The sequence below is a fragment of the Bicyclus anynana genome, chromosome 23 (assembly GCF_947172395.1).
Source record: "Bicyclus anynana chromosome 23, ilBicAnyn1.1, whole genome shotgun sequence".
In the NCBI taxonomy this organism is placed as follows: Eukaryota; Metazoa; Arthropoda; class Insecta; order Lepidoptera; family Nymphalidae; genus Bicyclus; species Bicyclus anynana.
This window is the reverse complement of record NC_069105.1, coordinates 4398034-4422886: the sequence shown is the minus strand read 5'-3', so window position 1 is coordinate 4422886 and position 24853 is coordinate 4398034. Positions and strand designations below refer to the sequence as shown.

Sequence of the window (24853 nt, the reverse complement as noted above, 5' to 3'; positions counted from 1 at the left end):
TATGTGGGTGGAGTGGGCCTTATTGAAAAAGCTACAAGGTGACTGGCCGTCTCCCAGTCACGTCACCATCGTCGATCATTTTTCCTTGCTATTTGTTCAGTGACAGTTAAGAAAATTGCCTTATTTTTTGCGCATGCGATATTTTATCGTGGTGCGTTATATGCCACAATAATAACTACCCGTGTTTTTATTTATGAACTGTCACAAAATCAATAACGCATTGTGTGGCAATATTATCACATATTATCCTTACAGAGGTTCATATTTCTCCAAATGTAATAGCTAATATTAGTAACACAATTTAAGAAAACAACTAACAATGTAAATAATTTAAAAACAATGAATAAATGGCTTATTTGTTAACACGCATAGATTAGCTTCACTTGTAACTAACTATGTATGTAAGGAAATTTTGGAATTCGAATTTGACCTGCCTCCCGGTCTTCGATTAGGATGAAATTTTGCACACGCTCTGAGTTTTGATGACAATACACGACTACAGTTCATTTCATGTAGTGCGGGTGATAGTTCGTTTCACTCTTGGAAGTTTGCCATGTTCATGGACAAAATCGAATTTCGTTTATTCAGTGACTCGCCCTGTACTTCCGCGTCATGTTTATTACGGACTTATTTTTTTTTTTAATAAATTATAACCTTTGTTAATAATTTAATACAAGCAGAAGGTAGACACACGCCACACGCATTCCGACGAAAACCGAAAATTCGACGCATCAAGAAATGTCGAACATTCCCGATCGGCGTGGATTGCGGAGGGCGGTATTCGGAGTGGCATTCCTGCCTGCAATTACACGCGCCTCGGCGTATTTAACACGGTAGCCATCGATAATGTTTGTCCAGACTAGTGGGGATGGTATTCAGTGTGATTGCTACTGTCCCTCGCACGTTTTTACTTTGGTGATTTTTTCTTGTACCTGTGAGAAGAGGAAATAAATAGGTTGCTTTTGTACTCTATGAAACGTCTTTTGGTCTTTTGGTAATAAGTCTTGAATTTTTTTTACTGTAGTTTAAACTATGAATTGCTTGGTACTAGTTAGGTGTTTTGTCTAAAACGATGATTGCCTATATTTTGCGCTGAAGTTGTTCATAATATACTTCAATATCTGAAATGTAGAGCGAAAGTTACAGGGGTTGTTTTGCTCGAAAAATAGATGGACGTGGCAAGCGTTCTAAGCAATGTTATTGAATATAATATGTATTAGTTATAACATATGAGTATATTGTTTATTCATGCGATGGCCAAGTCAATCTATTTATTTAAAATATAAAAGATTTTTAATATTGATATGATCACTATAAGATGTTGTTGGGTTAGCTAATTGCGTAATAAGTTGAAACAGAAGATCCCTTAATTACGGACAGAATAAAGTAATCGACTTGGTATTACATGGATCTCACAACTATTTACTGTAGAATACGCAATCGCAATCGCAATCTCGCAATTCTACAATTGCGAGAGTTGCTACATTTAACAAATGTTGTTTTTATGGCATAAACTTTTAACTATAAATAATTGACTCCTTTGCTACTTTTCGCGAATAACAAACAAATCCAAGCGAAAACGTTAACCAGACCCGACAAAAAATGCCCAACGTAGGTTTCATTGCGAACTATCACTATTCATGATAAACTTCCTTGAAGTAATACCTGCATTTATTCAACACACGTTCAAATTTAAATCTGCCTCTTAAAACCTCCATCAGCTGGACGCTGAATGTATTTAGACAGGAGATACTATGTCAAATAAGATCAAATTAAAATAGAGAAAGATTTTCTATTTCTACTTTCAAGTTCTGGGTAACTTTGAAACTGCGTATTTCACAAAGTTTTCTTATTTTCTGCGCTTTATGTACCAGGATAGCATAATATCCCAACAACAACATTCACGCCGTCAGTCGAGCCATTGCGAATTTCAACCGTAATGAACTTGAATAGAAACATCCATCTTTATCTTTATTAAAATTCCACGTATAAAGTTTGCTAAGTAAAAAGTTGTCCAACGCGGTTCATTATTTTGTACCTACATGTTATGTTAGCACGTAGAACGTTATACTCTAATGTACTTGCGTCTGACATTATTTACCTGAATATGTTTTCAAAGTTTTGTTCTCGACAGAATTTTCCTGAGAAGTTATAATATAGTCTCACTATAAGATGCTCCGAAAACACCGAGTTTCTTAGAAACTTTCGTGGAAGAAAACGTTCAGTGTTTTGGTTGTTTGTGATTTGCATTAACATCTTTTTTATTCTCTAATAAATCTTTAGGCTAACAACGATAATTTTCTTTAATGCTGCCGTATGCGTTAGAGAAAGGGAAGCCAGACAGAATGGCGCCGTAACGCGTTACGTTACGAAGCGGTTTACCCGCCCATAAGAAGTTATCACTTCAAAAATATGGGACGTGCTTTACAGTGTAAACTGCCTCACATTGTGTTTAGTAACATTAAATATGAAAAACGATTTCCCTATTTCAGCAGTGAATTCTTAAAAATTCTAATTTCGAAAAACTGCGAAGCAATCTGCGTTACGTTGGCGAAACGAGAGGTGCTCCGAAGCGCTCGAAATAAAAATTCTTATTCGCTATTCCTAGGCGGTAAGTAAATCCGCCTAACGCGCGTAATTTCCCCGAGATTGTTCCACTAACTGCTCGAGAATGTAATGTAATTACAACCGGCCTCCTCACGCCTACTCTTTGTTCCACACGGTATTCTTGTACGTTGTTTCTGCTGCCTTGGTGTTTCATTGTTCGCGGCTTTTGAACCTGTGCTGCCTATGGGGAATTGGGAGGAGAGAAAATAAATTTCTCTGAATTCAATTCATACGAACACGATTTCAAACACTCATTGTGTTTTTTTTTAATGAAATCTCAAGATGGTTTATGTATGTATGTGAGATACTGAGTTTTTCTATCTTCTAAAAAATATCGGTTAAAATTCTGAGCCTGGAGTTGAAAATGGACCGCCGGTCTCGGTTATTAACATCAATATCCGATAATGATCGTTAATGAAATTAACATTGTCGCCATAAGCGCATTGAAACAGCGTGTGTGGGTTTCAGCTTCATCCTCTCCTATGAGGGAGGCTTGGCTCACTACATAGTGGGTCGTTAAAATATAGGTAATTATGATGATGATGAAATCCTAAAAGACTAGTCTAGTATTCCAGGACTAAATCTTTTGTACTGCTTGTTTTCACTTGCGTATACAAATAATCATTATGTTAGATAGCCCATAAGGCTAACACTCCTCATGAGGCTTATCATTATTACAAAAATAATATTTTCTATTTATTTTTGTATACGACAATATTCCTTCTTGTTCGTCTTTCTGAACTAATGACATGATACTCACACACACAACATTGCAATGTAAATTATACCTATAGGTGTAATTTCAGCAAAATCCCAACCAAAGTTTGAATTTTCTATAAAAATATTATATCTTCCTCCTTTTCGTTCCTCTAAAATGTGTAATAAAGTAACAAAGGATGTTTGCACAAAAGATGTTCAGTACAAACGAATTGTTTTGTTTTCCGATAGCCTAACACGAGAGTTTGCCGACCGAAACTTACAGTGCAAATCCTTTGAAACTGCGGGCTTATTAAAACATAATCCACTGGCCCCGTTAGTTGGGCCGGCAAGCATCCACGCAGATATTTTCAATTTCGGAGCTTTGCCATTTAACGGAGACTGCAGTGCGCGCTGCTTGCTGGCGCTTGCGAAATATTTTCAATATTAAATACTCTACTCTTGGCGCGGATGAATTTTAAACGTTTCATGTTTTGCAATTTGAACAGTGTGGTGTCTTAAATTATGCTTTTCTAAGTTTTGACATAACGCACCAAAATACACGTAGCTACATTAGTTTAACGCATGTCTAATTATCTGCTAAATTGAATTTGGTTCAAGCGGTGATTATATCATTTTCATTTGATACTCCACTCGAACCCTGATTTGAAAATATTTAATTGTTCTTCCCTATTTCACCCTTCATATCTTGTAAACGGCTGAACGTAAAGGTAAAGGATTGCATATACGACAGAAAAGCGTTAGAGTTCTAAATTCCTAAATAATACTTTGATATGATGAAAATAAAAATATAAGTATATAAGTGGTTTTTTTCTTGTATTTTACTTTTGTATTACATGACTAAATCTGTTGTACCTACTGCGCGTTTTTTTGAGTTATTAAATAAAATGTTTATTTTGAATAATGTTTTCTCAGGCGGAGATATGGTCGGTGTTCATCGCGATCCTGCGCAAGAGCGTACGCAACCTGCAGGCTTGCACGGACGTGGGCCTCATCCACCACGTGCTGCAGCGGCTGCCGCGGGCGGAGACCGTCGTAGCGGGTGAGTCACCTATCTCGCAGATTACTTTTACGTCTGACTGATATCCTAGTGCTACAGCACCCTATTTTAACGTTACAAAAAGATCAGACCCTCGCTAGGAGAGGGGTATGGTAAAATTTTCTGGAAAGTATAATGAAATAAAGGAGAATGATAAAAAGGAACTCGGAAAGTGTGATCGGGTGTTTTGGCCGGTAGGAGTCCGGCACTACCCAAACGGATGTTCATGACGAGTTTTTTACCCTACAGAAAAACGGGAGACGGGATATCCACCACGCTGTGCTGTAATGTGGTTGACGGGTTTAAGGTGAAGTAATGTTTGACTTTTAATCCGTTAAAAATGCTGATAATGATGATGTGACGAATCACTATCATGATTCGTCACATCATCGTTATCAGCATTTTTAACGACCTACTACAGAGTCAGGCCTGCCTTCTTGTAGGAGAAGAGATATGTATCTTAGATCCACCATGCTGCTCCAATACGAGTTGGCGGGTTCGTCACAAGATCATTGTAATAATAATATACTATGCACAAAAATTAAGGGAGCAGAAAAATAATCCAAATTTTTGGGGGATTTTCAACAGGCTGTAACTTATACAAAAATGGTCGTACAGCAAAAAAATAAAAAGCAAATTGTAGTTCTAAGTGTTTAGTTTTTGGATCTGAGTTTGAAAATTTTTTTTTGAAAATATTTTTCGAGTAATCATAAGAAAACCACCGAAAAAGAAATTTGCGAAATTTTTTTGGGTTTTTTTTTTAATCTACGGACGTGGAAAAAATTTTTTCGACTCAACCTCCATATGGACCGGATAGCTTGTTTATTCAGATTTAATTTCGTTTTTTTTAAATCTCGATACGAGCATTTCTCGCTGAGATATCGATGTTTGAATGGAAAAAGATCATTTTGTCTTTGATTACCAATATCTCAGCAACCAATAATTGCACAGAAATTTTGAGGTTGGTTTTAAAAACTTGAATACATTTTCTACAAGAATTGGCAATTGAATTTAAAAAAAAAAATTTTTTTTCAATCATTACATGAATTTGAAAAAGCATCCAAAAAAGGGCTTTTTAACTTTTTTTGGAAAATCAAGCGCCCAATCAAAAATATTGCGGAAACCACTGACGTTAAGTGTGCCTTTTATTGTTCAATATACCCACAAAAACCCTACAAAGTTTCAATTCAATCCAGCCAACCGTTTTTTTTTCCCACTTGATCGATTTTTTTAAAAAATTAAAGGAGCAAGAATTTCGCTCTGAAAATGTCATAATTTTTTTTTTCTTTAATTTTTCAAGTCACTAATACAGAATTGAGAGAAAAATTAAAAAAAAAATTTTTTTTCATTTTTGACAAAAATTATGACATTTTCAGAGCGAAATTCTTAATTTTCGTAATCAAAGACAAAATGATCTTTTTCCATTCAAACATCGATATCTCAGCGAAAAATGCTCGTATCGAGATTTAAAAAAAACGAAATTAAATCTGAATAAACAAGCTATCCGGTCCATATAGAGGTTGAGTCGAAAAAATTTTTTCCACGTCCGTAGATTAAAAAAAAACCCAAAAAAAATTCGCAAATTTCTTTTTCGGTGGTTTTCTTATGATTACTCGAAAAATATTTTCAAAAAAAAATTTTCAAACTCAGATCCAAAAACTAAACACTTAGAGCTACAATTTGCTTTTTATTTTTTTGCTGTACGACCATTTTTGTATAAGTAGCCTGTTGAAAATCCCCCAAAAATTTGGATTTTTTTTCTGCTCCCTTAATTTTTGTGCATAGTATATAATATAATTGAGGCAAGGAGTTGTAACACCACCAACTATTAACTATTATAACGGACGGACGGACGCACGGACAGACAGATAGTTGGACATGTCGAAACTATGAAGGGTTCCTTGTAGACTATGGAACCCTAAATAGGACAAATATATGGATGAGAGTGAATAGTATAGTATCTCTCTTCAAAGTAAATGTTTATGTTTATACTGGTCTACTTATATAATACTCCTTGCAGTCATGACTGCCTAGTATAAATGTCTGATATTGACACGCCCTTGTTTGTAAGGTTTGCCGACCCTTGCGTTCCCTTCGACAATAATTAAGGCAGCAACAAAATAACGGTGCATTTTAAAATCCTTGAGTTAAGTTTATAATGAGATATGTTTCTATGTTCTTATGTCCTAGTACATTTGTAAGGATTAAGAAAATGGCAGGAGGTAACTAACGTCTTGGAACAAACTGACTTGAAACTTCAGAATATTTGAAATGGAACTTTTAGTGTCACTACTGAAAACTTGACATCATGATACATCCCCGATAAAGTTTATGCTACACAAAAAATAATGTGTGTTTTTAATTCAAAGTCCAATTCAGTTTTACAATCAAAAACACCATTTTTAAATTTTTTATGTCTTCTTACACCCTTTCACAAAACCTAAGCACAGTGACCTGGTTTCCTTGGAAAAAGGTGTCGTGGCAAAATAAAAGATGCCACAATCATGACAGAGACAAATAACACAAAGTACAATGGATTCGCAACGTAGGAGTACTCGTCTAAACATACCTAGGACTATGTTTTTTGAATACTCAAATGATTCAAAGTAAAAAAAAGGGTAGGGGTAGGGAAGAAGCGCATATAAGTCAAAGCGAAGCTTGACCGGGTCCGCTACTTATAATTAAAACTGTCATAGAAATTTTCTATTGTGTTGAAAATAATTTTATAAATCAAATTAATGTTCGAATAATAAAATCATCGTTTTATATTTCGTTTGTTTTGAATAACAGCTTTTTCAATTACTAGTAATTGGATGATGCCAGGTTTTCTCTATTAAATTTTTTATTTTATTAAAAATTAACAAATTTTACGCCCTCCTCGCGTGTTTGCGTCCAAAATTTTCGTTCTACGAAAATTTACGATTTATTATAGAAAATAGTGTCTCTGGTCCATCCTTTCAACCCTTTTTGCCCAACATCTTACAAATTTCTGTCATCCTAGTTTATGTGAGAAATATTATAACCCTTCTGCCGGATGTTGATCCTTTTTGATTTTATTTTATCCGTCTTCAAAACTTACTTGATATTTCATCTCTTTTGTGTATCTCCTTTGGAACTTTGTATAAACCCATGCGTGTGTGCTTACTTATCTATCTATGTATAATAGCAGGGTTCACACCCCACGCCTTTTATTCCCAAGGATACAAGGAGAACAGAAAAATAAAGGGTATATTGTGAGAGTATTAACTTAACCATGACACAGAACAGCTGTTCTTTTCTTACAAACAAAACGTATAAATAGGCCACCGTTTTACCATAGATCGCCTTATATCTTATAATGTCTGTCACCCTAGTTCATGTGAGAAATATTTTAACCCTTCTTGCCTTTTATTGCCTTCCAAAAGTGATCATGCAGCCATCGCAAATTTTATTAGGGATACCAGATGTACAGAAAGATAGTGTTGAGAGTGTGACGTTATCAACAAACACGAAACGAGGCGTCGTCGTAGACCAGGCGCTGTGAGTATTAAGTGTGCATAATTCGAGGACTGCATTTTGTTTATAGTTTTGAACTCAAAAAGGCATACGATTTTGCGTGTTGCCACGAGGTTTATGGTTCATTCTTTTGTTTTTTTTTTTATTTTATTTATTACAAGTCAGTCCTTGACATCAATCTCACCTATACCTGTATAGTATATTCTTATACCCTACCTCCTTTGATGTCGAAGAAATAAGTTTTATTGCTTATTAGCGGACGCCCGCGATTCGTTCGCGTGGAATTCAGTTTTTCACAATTTTTAGGATCGTAAAGTATATGTGTGATAAGCCTATGTGTTAATCCAGAGTAAAATCTATTTCAATTCCAAATTTCAGCCAAATCGCTTCTGTAGCCGCAGCGTAAAGGAGGAACAAACGTACACACTTACACACACACCTACACACCAACTTTCGCCTATAACATACTTATGCTATTTTATTAAAAACTAGCGGACACCCGCGACTACCCTACCCTACCTTACCTTACGCTACCCTATTCCTACCCCCACCCTTTTTTAATTTTTGTCTGACAATAACAAACACTTAAAAAAAAATAGTGAAATCGGTCCAGCCGTTCACGCGTGATGGCGTGACCAAGGGATATATATGGATTAAATTTTATATCATGGTATTATCACACTAATAGCTAATCTTTTAAAAAAACACAAGTAAGTTAAAAACAATCATTTCTAAATATGTAGCACTGCGAAACTACTAGATGTCTATCACTTAACAAACTAAGATCAAAATATAAATCTGGCTTTAGGTTTTAACTCTTTACAATTTTATGTCATCCTAGTTAATATGAGAAATGATAAAACCTTACCGTCCTTGTGCCGAACGTTGGCGGCACAATCCTCTCGATTCTTCAATGCTAAGCTAGACACCACACCATCTCGATTACGTCAACTTTCAAAGAAAAAGGAACCACATTATAATCGGTTCATTCGATTAAAATGCTACATTAATGAATACTTCACTTTGTACCCATACTTTGACTTGGGGCACCTTGGGGTATTGAAAGTATAAAGCAGAACAATCTCATTCATGTTTAATCCACAATTGATTTAAACTACATTGAGGTTAAAACGTCAAAACGAATGTAAACTAGAATAACGAAGTAACTGTGCCCGTTCACATTCTACGCAATTTATTCTCAGGGGTATAAGGAGAACATAAATGCATAGGATGATATAGCGCTTAACCAAATCCCGTTTAAATCGCACCTCTTGTATCTTATTCTCAGGACTACCAGGGGTTAACTTTTTGAGATGGTGTTGTTACATACTGTTAATAGATATCTTTATTGTATTACCAAAAATCTTATTGGAATTTTGAAAAAGTATATTGGAGGCGCCGGGTATCGATCCCGGTACCTCTCGCATGCTAAGCGAGCGCTCTACCATCTGAGCTAGGCCCCTTTGCTTCGAGACTCGAATATTATAACAACATTACGCGCTAAAGCCTTTGCCAGTACAGCTGCGGGGCGACATAGCAATAATATAATTTCACAATTACTCCAACTACTAACAGAACTGGCATTTCTTGTATAATTGCGTTCACTATATAAATTCATTTGAAGATTCTACTATGTTTTGGAATAGTGGTGAAATCTTTGAATTTGAGACATTTTTAAAGAGGGTTTGAAGCTCATAAAGGTGCCCGTTATACCACGATATAGTTTATTACAACTGGAAAGCAATGGAGAGAATAAAACCATGTACTGTATGTGATAAAAATTGGTGTAAATAAACGTATATGATCATCATCGTCATCGATTACAAATTTTCTGTTTAGTAGTTGTAAATATCACAATTTAAATTTTATATTAAACCTACTCGTATTAATAGTCACCTACTCGTATGAACGTTATTCACTAATCTCATAAATAAAACGGTGCCATTTTATGGCTCTAAATTCAGATATGAGTAATTGTAATAAGATATTATTTATAAGTAGGTAGATAGATTTGCTTTATGATAAAAATAGTGGTAATCCAAACAAAATCCATATTGGAGGCGCCGGGTATCGATCCCGGTACCTCTCGCATGCTAAGCGAGCGCTCTACCATCTGAGCTACGCCCCCGTTGTTCACTTAGTCGAAACTTTTGTACGTACTTTGTAAATCTCATAAATACATTACACAGGGTCGCAGTCAAAGATATCTACTGTAACAGCAGATAGGATAACAAAATACGTTATTTCAACAGATATATCTTTTACAAACCTTACGTGCAGGTCACGTGAATCTGTGTTACTCATTCACGATTAAATTAACATGTTGAATCATAAAGTTCTATACTTCTAATGTACTAATTAATTCTGATAAAGTAATACATAGTAATTTACAAAAATAGATATAAAATGTGTAAATAAACATACCGAAGCCGAACATAGAACCTACTTCTTTTTGAAAAATCGGTCGGTTAAAAATTTTAGTAAAGTGTCAGATTTACACCATAATTTTTTAAAGGTGTCTGAATTTATATTATAGCTACTTTCTAAATATGTATAAAGAAACTGTAACTTATGAAATCTTGGCGTTTATTTTAAAATTTATAGTAATAATTCATTTCATGCCTCAATTTAAGGGAACAAGCAGATATCAGATTAATGTGGAAAACCGTCGCATACAAAAAGAGCACAATAAGCACATGCCAGAAATTATGCATGTAACATGTACAATACACAACCTGGGCTGTAAATGTTACGCATCATTTACTGGCGGCCTTCAGACCGGACCACGGAAAAGCTGTATTGCGTTCGAAATAAACTCATCAAGTAGTACTTGGCCGAAAAAAGCAACTCTGGATACAATTAGCTCTACTGAATTAAAAAAAATTACATCATTAGCCTCTCTGACTCTCGGATATGTGTCTACGGCACTGCCTCAGGCGAGGACAACAAGGCTGATATTAAAACTGCCTGTGTACATACTCCTTTCACTTTGATCAATACATCAATCGGTTATTGTGCTACATAATGCTTTATTGTGTAGAAAACAGGAAATATTGATTCCTTTGATAAAAAGGAAATATATATGTTTGAAGCTACATATAAATTGAATAAAATTATACTGAATTAAAAACATCTATAGTATAATATGTATAGTATTATATATAGTAAAGTATTTCTGTTTTTGGTATCATCATCATCATCATCATATCAGCCGATAGACGTCCACTGCAGGACATATGCCTTTTGTAGGGACTTCCAAACATCACGATACTGAGCCACCTGCATCCAGCGAATCCCTGCGACTCGCTTGATGTCGTCAGTCCACCTGGTGGGGGGTCGGCCAACACTACGCTTACTAGTGCGGGGTCGCCATTCCAGCACTTTGGGACCCCAACGTCCTTCGGCTCTTCGCACTATGTGCCCCGCCCATTGCCACTTCAGCTTCGCAACTCGTTGAGCTATGTCGGTGACTTTGGTTCTTCTGCGGATCTCCTCATTTCTGATTCGATCACGCAGAGATACTCCTAACATAGCTCGTTCCATCGCCCGCTGTGTAACTCTGAGCCTTCTTATGAGGCCCATAGTTAGCGACCAAGTCTCGGAACCATAGGTCATCACTGGCAACACGCACTGTTCGAAGACTTTTGTCTTCAGGCACTGAAGAATTTCGGACGATAAGATGTCGCGAAGTTTCCCGAATGCAGCCCAGCCGAGTTGGATTCGACGGTTCACCTCTTTCTCCTACCTAACTGGATCATATGTCCTAGGTATATGTATTCGTCTACAATTTCGAATGCAGCGTTCTCAACTATAACTGGGTGGAGCGATACATGAGCATTACACATTATTTTTGTTTTGCCCATGTTCATTTTCAGGCCCACCTGTTGAGAAACGCTGCTGAGGTCATTGAGCATGATACTAAGGTCATCCAGAGTCTATGCCATGATGACTACATCGTCCTCGAACCGCAGTTGAGTGATGTACTCGCCATTGATGTTGATGCCAAGTCCGCCCCAGTCCAGAAGCTTAAAGACCACCCAGGTTTCCACCGAATCGAAGGCTTTCTCATAGTCCACAAACGCTAAGCAAAGTGGCTGGTTATACTCGTGAGTCTTCTGTATAACCTGCCGCAGCGTATGGATGTGGTCTATGGTACTAAAGCCTTTTCGGAAACCGGCTTGTTTGGGAGGCTGGAAGTCGTCAAACCTATTAGCGAGACGATTCGTAATGACTCTCGAGAACAATTTGCAAACATGGCTTAGCAGCGAGATGGGTCTGTAATTCTTCAGCAAGGTGTTGTCACCTTCTTTGAAGAACAGAACCACCACGCTCCTATGCCACGCCTCAGGCGTCGTGCCCTCGTGAATGACGGAATTGAACAATCGCTGAAGGAGTTTAAGTATCGGTTTTCCACCCGCTTTCAGGAGTTCTGCTGTGATTCCGTCCTTATTGTTCTTCAGTTGTTTGAGAGCCACACTAATCTCGTATAGGCTGACGTCCGGGATATCTTCGGTATAGTGTCGGGTCAACTTGGCTCTGGGGTCTTTAGCCAAGTTGTCAACAGGCTGTCGTGAGTAGTCGTGTATAGCTGTCCATAGAACTTCTCGACCTCACGTAATAACTCGGGCTTGGAAGAAATCAGATTACCGTGCTCGGTCTTCAAACGCGTCAGCTGCCTCTGTCCAATAGACAGATCTCTGGCGAAAACTTTTAAGCCGCGATTGTTTTCAATCGCATTTTTAATACGCTCGGTATTGAAGTTTCGCAAGTCGCTGGTTTGCGACTTAGAGATCTGTCTACTGATTTGTCGGTATTTTGACGCATCTGCTGAAGACTGCAATCTCATTTCTTGCCTTTCTTCCATGAGTTTAAGTGTATGGTCTGAGAACTTTTTGGTTCTTTTCGTAAGGTGGGTCTTATAGAACTTAGACACAACGGAATGGACAGTTTCCACGAACCTGTTGTTCAGATCGTCCACAGTTTCGCAATTTGCTAGGCAATCAAAGCGGTTCTGCAGTTCTAGTTGAAAGGACTCGGGGTTTTGGATATGGGCACGAGTAGGTCGGAGCGTAGACTTCACCAGTCGATACCGTTCCAGCTGAACGTTGATATTCAACGTGCCTCTAACCATTCGGTGATCGCTACCGGTTTTCACCCTATGGATCACAGAAACATCGTTGAATATTTGCCGTTTGGTAGACAAGATGAATATATAATGATTTATTTATTTTGCTATAATCCGCGAAAAGTCGACGAACCCATGCGACAACGTCACCCAGGTCCGACAAAATACTCTCTAACGTGTTGACTCTACAACGTGCACTTGAATTGCACGTTGTAGAGTCAACATCTCCTGAGGATGCTCCGGTTTCGGGGTGAAACGTACGTAGAGAGTATTTTGTCGGACCTGGGTGACGTTGTCGCATGGGTTCGTCGACTTTTCGCGGATGATAGCAAAATAAATAAATCATTATATAATCATGATGAACTTCCGCAAAGTAACGCCTGCTTCTATCCAATAGACAAGATGAAATCAATCTCATTTTTCGTGGAACCATCGGGGCTCATCCAGGTCCATTTCCTGTGTGGTGGCTTCTTGAAGAAGGAGTTCATCATAAAGAGGCCCTCCTTCTCCATGAAGTCAGCCAACATTTGGCCCCTATCGTTCCGTTGCCCATACCCAAATCGTCCCACTTTCAACTCTGAACCGCTACGTTCGCCTAGCTTTGCGTTAAAATCCCCCATCACAACATTGTAATAAGAGTTTGAGGCATGTATGGCTTTAGAAATATCCTCATACAATACCTCTACCTCCTCGTCGGGATGTGTCGAGGTCGGTGCGTAAACCTGTATAACCTTCAACGAATACTGTTTCGTAATTCGGAGGACCAGGAACGCTACCCTGCTCGACACACTCTCGACTTTTACAACATTGTTCACGAGGGACTTGTGAACGATAAATCCGACACCACCCTGGGACTGTTGGTCGCCCTCCCGGTAGTAGAGCATGTTGCCGGATTCAAGGATTATCGAGCCCTCCCCCTCTCTTCGGACTTCAGACAATCCTATGACATCCCAGTGCAACTTGCTCATAACTTCTTCCAGCTCGATGACCTTTTCGTCGTACTTCAAAGTGCGTGCGTTGTATGTTGCCAGGTCTAGTCGTCGGGGTTGGCAGCGGAATCTCTTCCGGAGATTCTTAACACCCCTTGCCCCGCCGTTACCGTAACCGCTGCCAGAGCCAGGAATAGCGGGGCTGCCGGGGACTAGGGGCTGTGTTATATTTGTTCGGTCCATACAAAGTTTTGCCCAGTACTGACCACGCTGGGCATGCGGGTTGGTCAGCGCAGTGCTAGATTATTCGCGCCGATGTCGCTGCTGCCCGACACCGGCCTGAGGCATTTCATAATCTAGCCTTTGGGAATAGATATACCGCCATTCGTCGGTCGCCAGAGCCTCGTCGGTCCATCTGCAGGGTGCACCACGAGCAAGTGAGGTTGGCAATTGGGGGGACGGACTGGTGCTGGCCTCCCCCTTACACCCCCGGGGGTGCACCCTGTTTCACCCTCTTGTAATTTAATTTTGGCGAAAACCTCTTTCATATTATGGTCTCAAATTGTGACAAGTTTTGAATTTAACAACGATTTTTGGAATTTTTTACCAAAAAAAATTGTAAATTTTTGAATTTGTTCAGTAATTTCAGCAAGATGCCAGTCAACAATAAAATCGTTTACCAAAAATTTTATTCTTAAAATTTTTTAAAGATTTTATTTTCTGTTTTTAGTGTGTACTAGCATAGTGACCATAAACACCACAGTATGGGCAATTTTGATAATAAGTTATTTTGATTTTAACACAAAATTACTGAACCGATTTTCGCGAAAATTAAATGGGGCTACTCTGGAAATATACTCTTATATAAAAAAAATAATCTTATGTAACAAACATTTAAAAAAACATACAAAAAACCCAAAAAATTAAAAAACTAAAAAAAAATTACTTCAGTAATTTAGTAAGTTAATATTCTTCTATTTGAGGAGCTTGAAAAAAAATGCAACCTTGAAGCTATTTATTCTTCTTGCACCTGAACAGCAGTATGTGCGGCTCTGGGCGGTGTATCATATAATGCTCCCATCCAGCAGGCAGCATCACGCCCAAGAACCGCCACTCCCTCTCCGTCATCAGTCGGTCCTTTGGGATCTTTCTCCTCAATGGCAAAGACACCCACACGTGCATGTATTTATACTCGTTATCTTCGTAGGTATACGAGTGGATAATATCACTTGCCATTATTTGACTTTTAAGTTAATATTCTTCTATTTGAGGAGCTTGAAAAAAAGTGCAACCTTGAAGCTATTTATTCTTCTTGCACCTGAACAGCAGTATGTGCGGCTCTGGGCGGTGTATCATATAATGCTCCCATCCAGCAGGCAGCATCACGCCCAAGAACCGCCACTCCCTCTCCGTCATCAGTCGGTCCTTTGGGATCTTTCTCCTCAATGGCAAAGACACCCACACGTGCATGTATTTATACTCGTTATCTTCGTAGGTATACGAGTGGATAATATCACTTGCCATTATTTGACTTATTATCTCGTTATATTTTGAAACAGATCAACGCCTGCGCCGGATACCTCGAGCAAAAAGTAAAGTAGTTTTTGGTATGCCATTCTTTAATTAAAAAAATAAATTTTAACGCTACCGATCGTTGTGAAGTTTTGCAAGCATAGAAACCTCATCTACATGAGAGCTTAGCGATGGGCAAGCAAGTAAGTTATATAAATGGGAAAATAATTATGTTTGTCCTTTTGTACAAGTATGTTTGTCTTTATTTACGGATCAGGTGTTTGACTATTATGTACCTAATAATTGTTGAATGTATCGTAATAGATTAACTAACGTCAAGGTAATCTATTCAATCTAAATCTTCATCACATTGGTGAGGTTTTAAACTAAGCCTATATTAACTAGGATAAGCCTTATTATAAAAACATTTGTTACTTATAAAGATTGCTGATAATAGCTTAGTCTAGTTTGATTTCAATCGATATTGCCTCAATGTTTTGTTTCGATAGTCGTAAAAGTGAAAGGTACATGACTTAAATAAGTTATGAGTTAATAAATATATCACGTAGCTTGATTACTAATTCGATTACGTTAAGGTTCTTTTGTATAATAGATTTAATTTTTTCAAGTGTTTTAACATCGGGGGCGTAGCTCAGATGGTAGAGCGCTCGCTTAGCATGCGAGAGGTACCGGGATCGATACCCGGCGCCTCCAATTTTTTTTTGTTTCAAAGCTATACAGTATACACATTCCAATTCAAGCCGACGCCAATACTATTTTTGGTACCACCTTACCACCTCCCTTGGTTATATGAAGTCCTGGTATCCTTGCACTGAAAATACAACCCTTTGGAAAGTAAAGAAATTTTTTTCATTATAACTCATCTTTCATTTTTATGTGTGTTTGGGTTTGGTAACATAAAAATTCCATTGGTACCTACTGATATTATGAAGTTCTAGTAACCTTGGGAGAAAAATACAACCCTTTGCCAACCTCGCAGCTTCCGTTACCAAAGCAGGCGAAGTTTAAAATCTTGACGAATCCTGTCTGTATAACAGCTAGCGTGTGTTGTCACCCTGGTAATCCTGGGAATTTTCGTCTTAGTTGTAAGACTTAGAAATATTTGGTTTTAGGGATGTATTCTCGTAACAGTTAGGTCACGCAAGCTATTTTATATTATTATTTTTATACCTCTGGGGAATTTAATCACGTTTTAAGAAAATACGATTCAAAACAAAGTTGAAATCTAAATATGTATTCGTTAGCCAAATAAGGTATTCTGGTACCCTTTTAGTACGTAGGTACTTATAATATAACTTAATACTTTCAGTTAATTCTATAGGATGGCAATAATAACATTTTTAAACAGAATTAACTAAGACTGCAATGGGTACTTTAAGATTCGTAGTAACTTAACTACTTTCGCGTTAAAAATTTTCTGTAACCGTAAGTAAAACGTAAACAGCTATTTTGATTAAAAAAATACTCGGCGGGTTAGTTTTTTCCATAGGGGGTATCAGGTATAAAAAATGGGTAGGAGCAAGAAGTATTTCATGTAAATCCTCTAGTGAATGTTGTTTGCCTGGTAATCGTGGGATACTCTAAACGTTTTCTTTCTAAAACTATACGTGTATGGATCCTGACACGACATTGGACATTTTGTGCACAGGATAGATACTTGCTAGATATGTAATTTTATGAGTAAAATTTATTGATTTTCTCATTTCATTTACTAGTAAGTAGCATGAACTGTATGTATATTATTATTAATACTTTATTGGTATACACTGACTGATTGTCACGTTTTATAATAATTAAGAAACGTGACATTGCTTTAATATGTAAGAAATGTATCTTGTTACAGCAGGTTAAGATATTCAATTCAACTGTTATCGGGGGCGTAGCTCAGATGGTAGAGCGCTCGCTTAGCATGCGAGAGGTACCGGGATCGATACCCGGCGCCTCCAGTTACAATTTTGCTATTTCATATAATATTTCTTTAAGATACTTTTTGACTATAACCAATGGAATTTGCGTAAGTCATCTCTAAAATAAGCAACTAACTGCTTTGAGAAAAGGATGGTACGGCGGTGCCGCTTTTTTGCTTGACTTGGCGAGGTCACTGCCATGCCCCCAGATTATCTAACTAAATATCTTGAACGTTTCTGTTTTCCTTGTAATCCTGGGAATAAGATGCGAGGGGTGAGACTATCCGTTATAGGACAGCCGTTCGTTCAATTGCTACACGTTTCTGTTCTCCTTGTATCCATGAGAATATATTGGGTGAGATGTGAACCGTAATGCCATGGCAAAATTTATATCTAAGTGTTTTGCTGGCCAAGTAAATGAAATTATTATCAACAATTTTAATAGATATAATGAATAGCCGAGAGAAGCATTTATTTTAATTAAAAGTTTAAATTTCACGCGCGCACTCTGATGTTTAATTTAAGCTGGGTAAGCAAAATTAGTTAAAATGATGACTATTATTTACCTCATTAAAATATGCACACACATATACAAAAACTGTACTTACGTAACTAATACAATTAATGCGTCGATGTAATTAATTCATATACGCTATTTTATTCTCGTGGCATACGTAAAAAAACTCACGTGATTTTCTGATATGGTCATTATTTATTCATCACTACCATTTTAACGGTTCACAACTGGGCCAGGCCTCCCTCCTTATAGGAGAAGGGATATGGAGCTTAGCTTCACCACGCTACTACAAGCTGCCAGGACCTCATGATCTGAAATCACATAGGCTAACCACAAGTGGTTTACATTACCAACGTAAATGAGACCTTGGAACAAAACAGAAGGTACTTTTTGACCCTATATTAAAAAAGGTGGTGCAATAGAGGTTGAAGATTTGTATGGAAAGTCCTTCATTTTTAAAAGGTTATCAATGAATTAAAATTGAAAAAATTTCGCAATAGATTGTGATTCAAGAATTTTTAAAATTCAGCCTTTAAAGTGATGAAATTTCCACACGGATGAAGTAGTAGGCGTCGGCTATTATGAAATTGGAGCAAACATTATAATAATGGTAGGCGCCCACACATTCACACCGTACGCATCGGACGCATCACATCAAACGGATTTTAATATTATTTTTGTAGAAAGTCATACAAGTGTGTCCACTGATCCACATCGTACGGAAAGGATTTTATCTACCGTAAAATAAAATTAAAAATCCATTTGCTGCGATTCGTCCGATATATACAATGCGGATGCCTACATTTAAACGTCACTATGGGCGTATGTTTGTTAATTTGAAACAATGGCAAAGTGACGCGGGCTGTCCCAATTGAGGAGCTCATTTGCGCCTATTGTGTGCCGCTGCGGCGCAAGTGACGGGGCCACATTGTTCCAGTGGCAGCTCTATATACATCATTGATTGACTTACAATGTTATTTTGTGTATGTATAATTGTATAGTCTAGGATATGATTATGATGATGTTCGGAATCCCGGACTAATCTTTCACAGAACCCTATATCACCGTGTTCGTGATGAAATTTTCAAGTTAACTTTAATTTAAAAGTTAAGTTAACACTAACCAGATCGCTAGACTAGTATCGATTTATATCTGCTTATACCTGTTTATATCTGCCTACCCAAGAGTTTTGAAAATTTAGTCAACCTAACCTTTGCATATTCTATTGGTGTTCTGTTTTGAAAATTTAGTCAACCTAACCTTTGCATATACTTTCGTGTTCGATTGGTATGGCCTTTGTCGGTTGACCAAACCAGTGGAAATTTTGAATTAAATTGTTAAATAATCATATTCTGGACTGTTTTTTTAGGCAAACCATTAGCAATATATTTATTGGCATATTTACACTTTTAATTTGGTATAAAAATCTTTTCATCCAGTGAACAGATGGATGAAGGTCCTCTTTTATTGGGATCCTCCTCTACTATTGTTAATCTTTACCTGACTGCATCAGAAGGAGAATTATTTTACTCATAATAACAAAAACACTTTTAAATAGAATTGGCATACAACACGAACACTGTTTATCGGTAAAATAGCCTAACAATGATGACGGTGATGATGCAATAAGTCTGTTAAAAAATTCTTCCTTAAATTTGATGCCATAGAAAGGTAACATTTCAACAATGGATATGTAAAACAATCGTAACTAAACTAAATCACTCCATCCATACAGTCATCGCTGGATGAATGTGAGCGGGCCTTAATATGGCATCGGAAATGGCATAAAAAATACCTGTCGTAATCGTTACTTTGATAATGTTTTAAAACATTTTCTGCGAATTTGAATATTATTCTTTCATGTTTCCTGTTCAGGATAATTTCGTAAAGGAAAGATAAAATGTTCAAACTGAAAAGCATATTTTGTGATAATGTAGATATTGTTAATGAAGTTGTAAAGAGACATTTCCCGCTGGGATATTGTGTCCTTTTTTATAATTGAGGCTCTCGCTTCGAAAATTACTTGAACATGAACCAACGCAGCGATTTAAGTTTTTCATGAAAACGTATGAAAAATGTAATTCGGTTATATTTTAACAAGAAGGAAATGAGTATATTTCTTTGGTATTATTTATTGTCGGAACAGGTAAATGTCCCACGGCACCAAATAGACTCACCAAACTAGTGATTATATGAATTGAATCACGAGAGGATGCCTGTTCTAGCTCTCTATGCTCGTATGTTCCTAGTGGCGCTAACATGCGACCAACGAAATAATCTCGTGTAGAGAAAAAGACAAAATTAAACCAAATGCGTCGCAGCCGGAATTACCGCATTCATTGCGTTGGTACGAAAGAGATCAGACTGGGCCAATTACGACGCCATTGGATGAAATTTTGTCTATATTTCTCTTCACTGGTCGCATGTTAGCACGCACTGTACCGTACCTTATTGACTGTACTGTACCTCAAAGAGCCTTATTTAAACTAAGTGTAGATATACTCGTATATTTTATCTAAGTACTGGTATTCATTGCTGTCAAAATATAAGCCTTTGAGCTTAATTAAGTTAAAGAAGAATCATTACACATTTATTAATTCAGTGAAATTAATCTGCTTGCATGTGATTGTGTGTTGCAATATTGCGTTAAATTTAATGGTAATAAATATTTCTCATTCTTTGCACGTATTTGTAAATAAACCTCACTAATTTGGTATGAACGTGATTCAGTAAACTGAGTGAATACATTGGCTCGAATTCGAACCCGGCGTAATAGCACGAACATCAAATATGAGCCATTGTTGTCTTATAATACCTCATCATTGGCTATGATTGCCTGGTACTGTATGCGGTAGATCGTGGGCGTTGTCTGGATCTTAAATACCATCTTTATTATTTGTGTGCGTACCAAGTGTGAGTAGTAATGACTTGAAAGAAACACAGCCTATAGATTTCATATACTACATATAAAGGTCAAGCAAGCATTTTTGTATTGTCTGGAGTTAAAAGTAGGCGATATTATTTATGTAATTTAAAGATTAACACGCAAATTACAATATTAAGTTAATTAAGCAGTCTTATTACTTCCCTGAAATCGGAAAATAAAATATAGTTTAGTTGTTCTAAGCAACAATGGTCAGGTATGATACAAGAAAATGAAACATTTCAGAAATATAAATATAAAACGTAAGGTATTACAACCGTCTCTACATTGTATATTCGTATCTATTATGTATTTTCGGGAATAATCAGATGTACCTAAATGAAGTTCAATAATACGTGGTTTGGTTAAGTTTCAGTAAACTCTATTTAGGTTGTGGCAAGTTATATGATCTTACACCTCGTTAGCCAGCGGCGCATCAGTACTCAATTTGGTATTCTGATGTATGTTTTCATATGAATATAAATCAGAAGCGAATGCTTAAAGGAAATTAACCAGCACAGTGTTCAAAGCTTTTCGTTAATTTCAACTTTACAGTACTTTATCACTATTTCTTATCCTTAGTTTTACCAGCGATTGAATTGTAAATGAATACTTAAAATGATATACATATTTTAAATGTATTTATTTTATTTATATTGGGCACACTCATTTACAATAGCAAACTTATTTGATAGTACTTGTAAATGTGGTATCCAGATAGATGTGACCTAATATGAAACGCACCAGCTTAGATAATGCATATTTGCTCTTGTTAAGTTGTAAGACTCACGAAAAACAGACAAAGGGTATTCCAGACGTCAATCATGCCCATGATGATGAAAATGTAACGGAAAATACCCAAGAACTTCAACAACATAGGGTTGAAATCACATCCGATGTCTTACAGTGCGATAAAATTGTGAATAATCGTGTACATTAAAATGGTACTAATATTAGAGCAATTTTGCAGAAGTATATGCAATTATTACATTCGAAGATACATCTTTGCTCAAAAACGCCCCATAATAAGAGTCTGTCTAGATAAGGCGTTTGACGCGCAAGTGGACTCGCGCTCTCACGATACTCGTGCGTTACGATTACGTAAAATCGTCTGATTTGTATGGACGTTGAAACAAAATTACAAATATCTTATTTGAATTTTAGTTGACTTGCTTTTTCCGGACGTTTGTTGAATGTTACAAATATTCAAAATAACTTAAATACCCTATTAACTAAATGTGATTCACTTGAGATGAACCGTCAGAACTCCGCGCATGAACACACCCCACATACCATTAGCCACCTCGCCGCATCAGTTACTGTTTGGATACTCCGATGAATGTTTCACTTGAATTGTTAATTCGATGCGAATACCTAATTTTGCGGCGCGATGATCGTTTAGTGTCGGGAATTTACACTATGCTGCCAGATGTGGTGGTGTAAGTTTTGCGATAAACGGAATGAATGAATGAATTGTTTTAAGGAATTGTGACGACTTGACGACTCGTCGTGTAGTTCGTCATAATGTGTCTTTAATATTGAGGTCCTCAGTTTGAGCCTTATCTTAGGTCCATTTACAATTTTAGTGAAATAAAAAATACAAAGCATTGCCCGGTATTTTTTTGTCCGTTTTCTAAAAGTGAAATCTATGTAGATCGCTTTATTGCATTATCGATACCCCTGCATACTAAATTTTATGAAAATCGTTGGAGCCGGTTGCGAGACTCAAATTACATACAAGAATTTGTATCGATATTCTATCATACAAATAATAATCGATATTAGATGTTATCAAAATTAGTTCAGGTCTGGTATCGACTGTGGCTAGATTTGGTTAGCCGTGATTGTTTTTATGATGCCGCGTAGAAAACGTCAAGAGTTATGGGTAAAATAAAATTGTACTTACCTCTTTCAAGTTAGTTCACTTACTATTCCTTTCAAACATTAACATTCACGTGAATTTTTGCAAATTAAAATATCTCATAATAAACATGGGCACTTGTTGACATAATCCCATGATCCACTGTCGGCAATGCTAGCAGTTGGCACGTCTGTCGACGCTTATCAGTTAAGGTCCCCGCAAATCGGGACGTCGCGCGATAATCTCCATCCCTGGCAACTCCGATACAGGTTAACGTAACGCGATATGTATGGAACGAGGCCGATTCTATTATGCAAATGATCCAGTTCACATCGCCGGAGCGTCTATTGTGTTAGTCGTAATGGGAGTGCTTGTTTTCATATAATATGCTGGTTCTATTGATTATTATTATGATTGTGGTGGGTAAGGGAGGGGGATTGTTTGTCGAACTACGTATTAACTGTCGTTGTTTGTCCTGGAATAATTTATGGAATAAAAGTTTGATCATTTTGCGTGCGTTGTAATAAAATCTATGATTTATTAAAATTTTGAAATCCTAGTACCTAATATTATAAACACGAAAGTTTGTATGGATGCTTGTTTGGATGTGTGTTACTCTGTAACGCCGTTACTACTGATGTGATTTGGCTGAAATTTGGAATGGAAATAGATTTTTCTCTAGATTGACACTTAGGTTACTTTTTATCCCGAAAAATCCACGGATTTCCGAGATTTGCGAAAACCTGATGATTTTGATGGTACATTAATTTTTGTTACTCTTTCACGCCTCGGCTACTTTTTATTTCGGAAAAATCCATGGTTCCCAAGGGATTTGTGGAAAAACTATATTCCACGCGGACGCAGTCGCGGACGTCGCTAGTATTAAAATATGTATATGAATAATTGATAATGTCAGCTGTCATGGTGTTCCGATTCACTCTATTACTGGTTTATATTGCACATTTATTTATTTGCATAGATTTGTATTTCCGAGTTAAAGGTTTTACTTGTTCGCAGATCTGCTGATAGAGATGCTGGGAGTGCTCGCGAGCTACAGCGTCACAGTCAAAGAGCTCAAGCAGCTGTTCAACGCCATGAAAGCTGTCAACGGTAAATGGGTGAGTGACGTCACTGATTGAACCCACAGGAAGAATCTGAAACAGAGATATTTGCTAACTCGATGGCTTAGTATAGAGTCATTGGTGGTATGGCATTTGTTTGTCTTAAGTTACAGTTTGTCGCCGATAGCTTATTGGTTGTGTGCTTTACTGTGCTAGCCAATGGGGTGAAGTCAAAGCAAAGCTTGTATTTAAGTTTGTTGAATGATTCGAAATACATATATTAGTATGTCTTTCATAGAAAACCATGTAAGCGACAAATAAATTGAGTGGCTGTTCATTTACTAAAAGCGACCGAGTTTTTTTTTAATACATACTTAGACTTACATAATATTTATCCACTCATATTGCACTCACTCAATAATATTGTCAATATTATACTTGAGTCCGATATAAATTTTTTAAACTAGAAGATACGACAACGGAGATGCACTGTAACATTAACCTTGTACACCAAAACATACAGAGCATCAACGGCAAGGAATTAGAAGTTGAACTATTTGTAGAAAAATTCAATATACACATTTTATGTATTACGGAGCATTGGCTCACTAACTCACAGCTGTCAGTTCTTAATATTAATAATTATTCATTGTCAAGTGTGTTCTTCAGAAGGGCTGGTCATGGTGGCTCCTTAATTTTCTTACATAATAACTTAAAATGTAAGGATAGAAAAGATATAGTTAGTCTTTCTGTGGAATGCATTGTTGAACTTTCTTGTGTGGAGTTGGAACAAATTATTATAGTATGCGTGTACCGACCCCCTCCTGCTGACTTTGATCAATTTGAAGAGGTAATGGAAGATGTAATGAGGCGATTGTGCACATCTTCCAAACAAATACTGATTTGCGGCGATTTTAATGTTGATATTCTAACAGAAAACACAAAATCTATTAGATTTCTTAACTTATTCAAATGTTTTGATATGACGCATGCTTTTAACGAACCTACTAGGATAACCGCAACTTCAGGTACCTGTCTAGATAATATATTTTATAATTGTGTGCTTGAGAAAAAGAAGATAATAAATAAATTAAGCTCTGATCATAGTGGTCAAATAATTACTATCTTAAATAATAAAC

At 36.9% G+C, this 24853-nt stretch overlaps 1 protein-coding gene and 3 non-coding genes across 9 annotated transcripts in view; 3 read left to right on the top strand and 1 right to left on the bottom strand.

Annotated features, from left to right (window-relative positions):
• LOC112048480 (neurobeachin) overlaps positions 1-24853 on the top strand; it is a 542152-nt gene that overhangs the window by 244085 nt on the left and 273214 nt on the right. For all 6 annotated transcript variants that reach the window (XM_052888748.1, XM_052888746.1, XM_052888747.1 and 3 more), the window contains exons 3-4: positions 4240-4366; positions 23671-23771. In XM_052888748.1, coding sequence (XP_052744708.1) covers positions 4240-4366; positions 23671-23771 — 228 coding nt within the window. The remainder of the gene's footprint in view (positions 1-4239; positions 4367-23670; positions 23772-24853) is intronic.
• Trnaa-agc (transfer RNA alanine (anticodon AGC)) lies at positions 9914-9986 on the bottom strand. Its single transcript has one exon. It is a non-coding gene; the product is annotated as a tRNA-Ala (tRNA).
• On the top strand, positions 16066-16138 carry Trnaa-agc (transfer RNA alanine (anticodon AGC)). The gene has a single exon. It is a non-coding gene; the product is annotated as a tRNA-Ala (tRNA).
• On the top strand, positions 17319-17391 carry Trnaa-agc (transfer RNA alanine (anticodon AGC)). The gene has a single exon. It is a non-coding gene; the product is annotated as a tRNA-Ala (tRNA).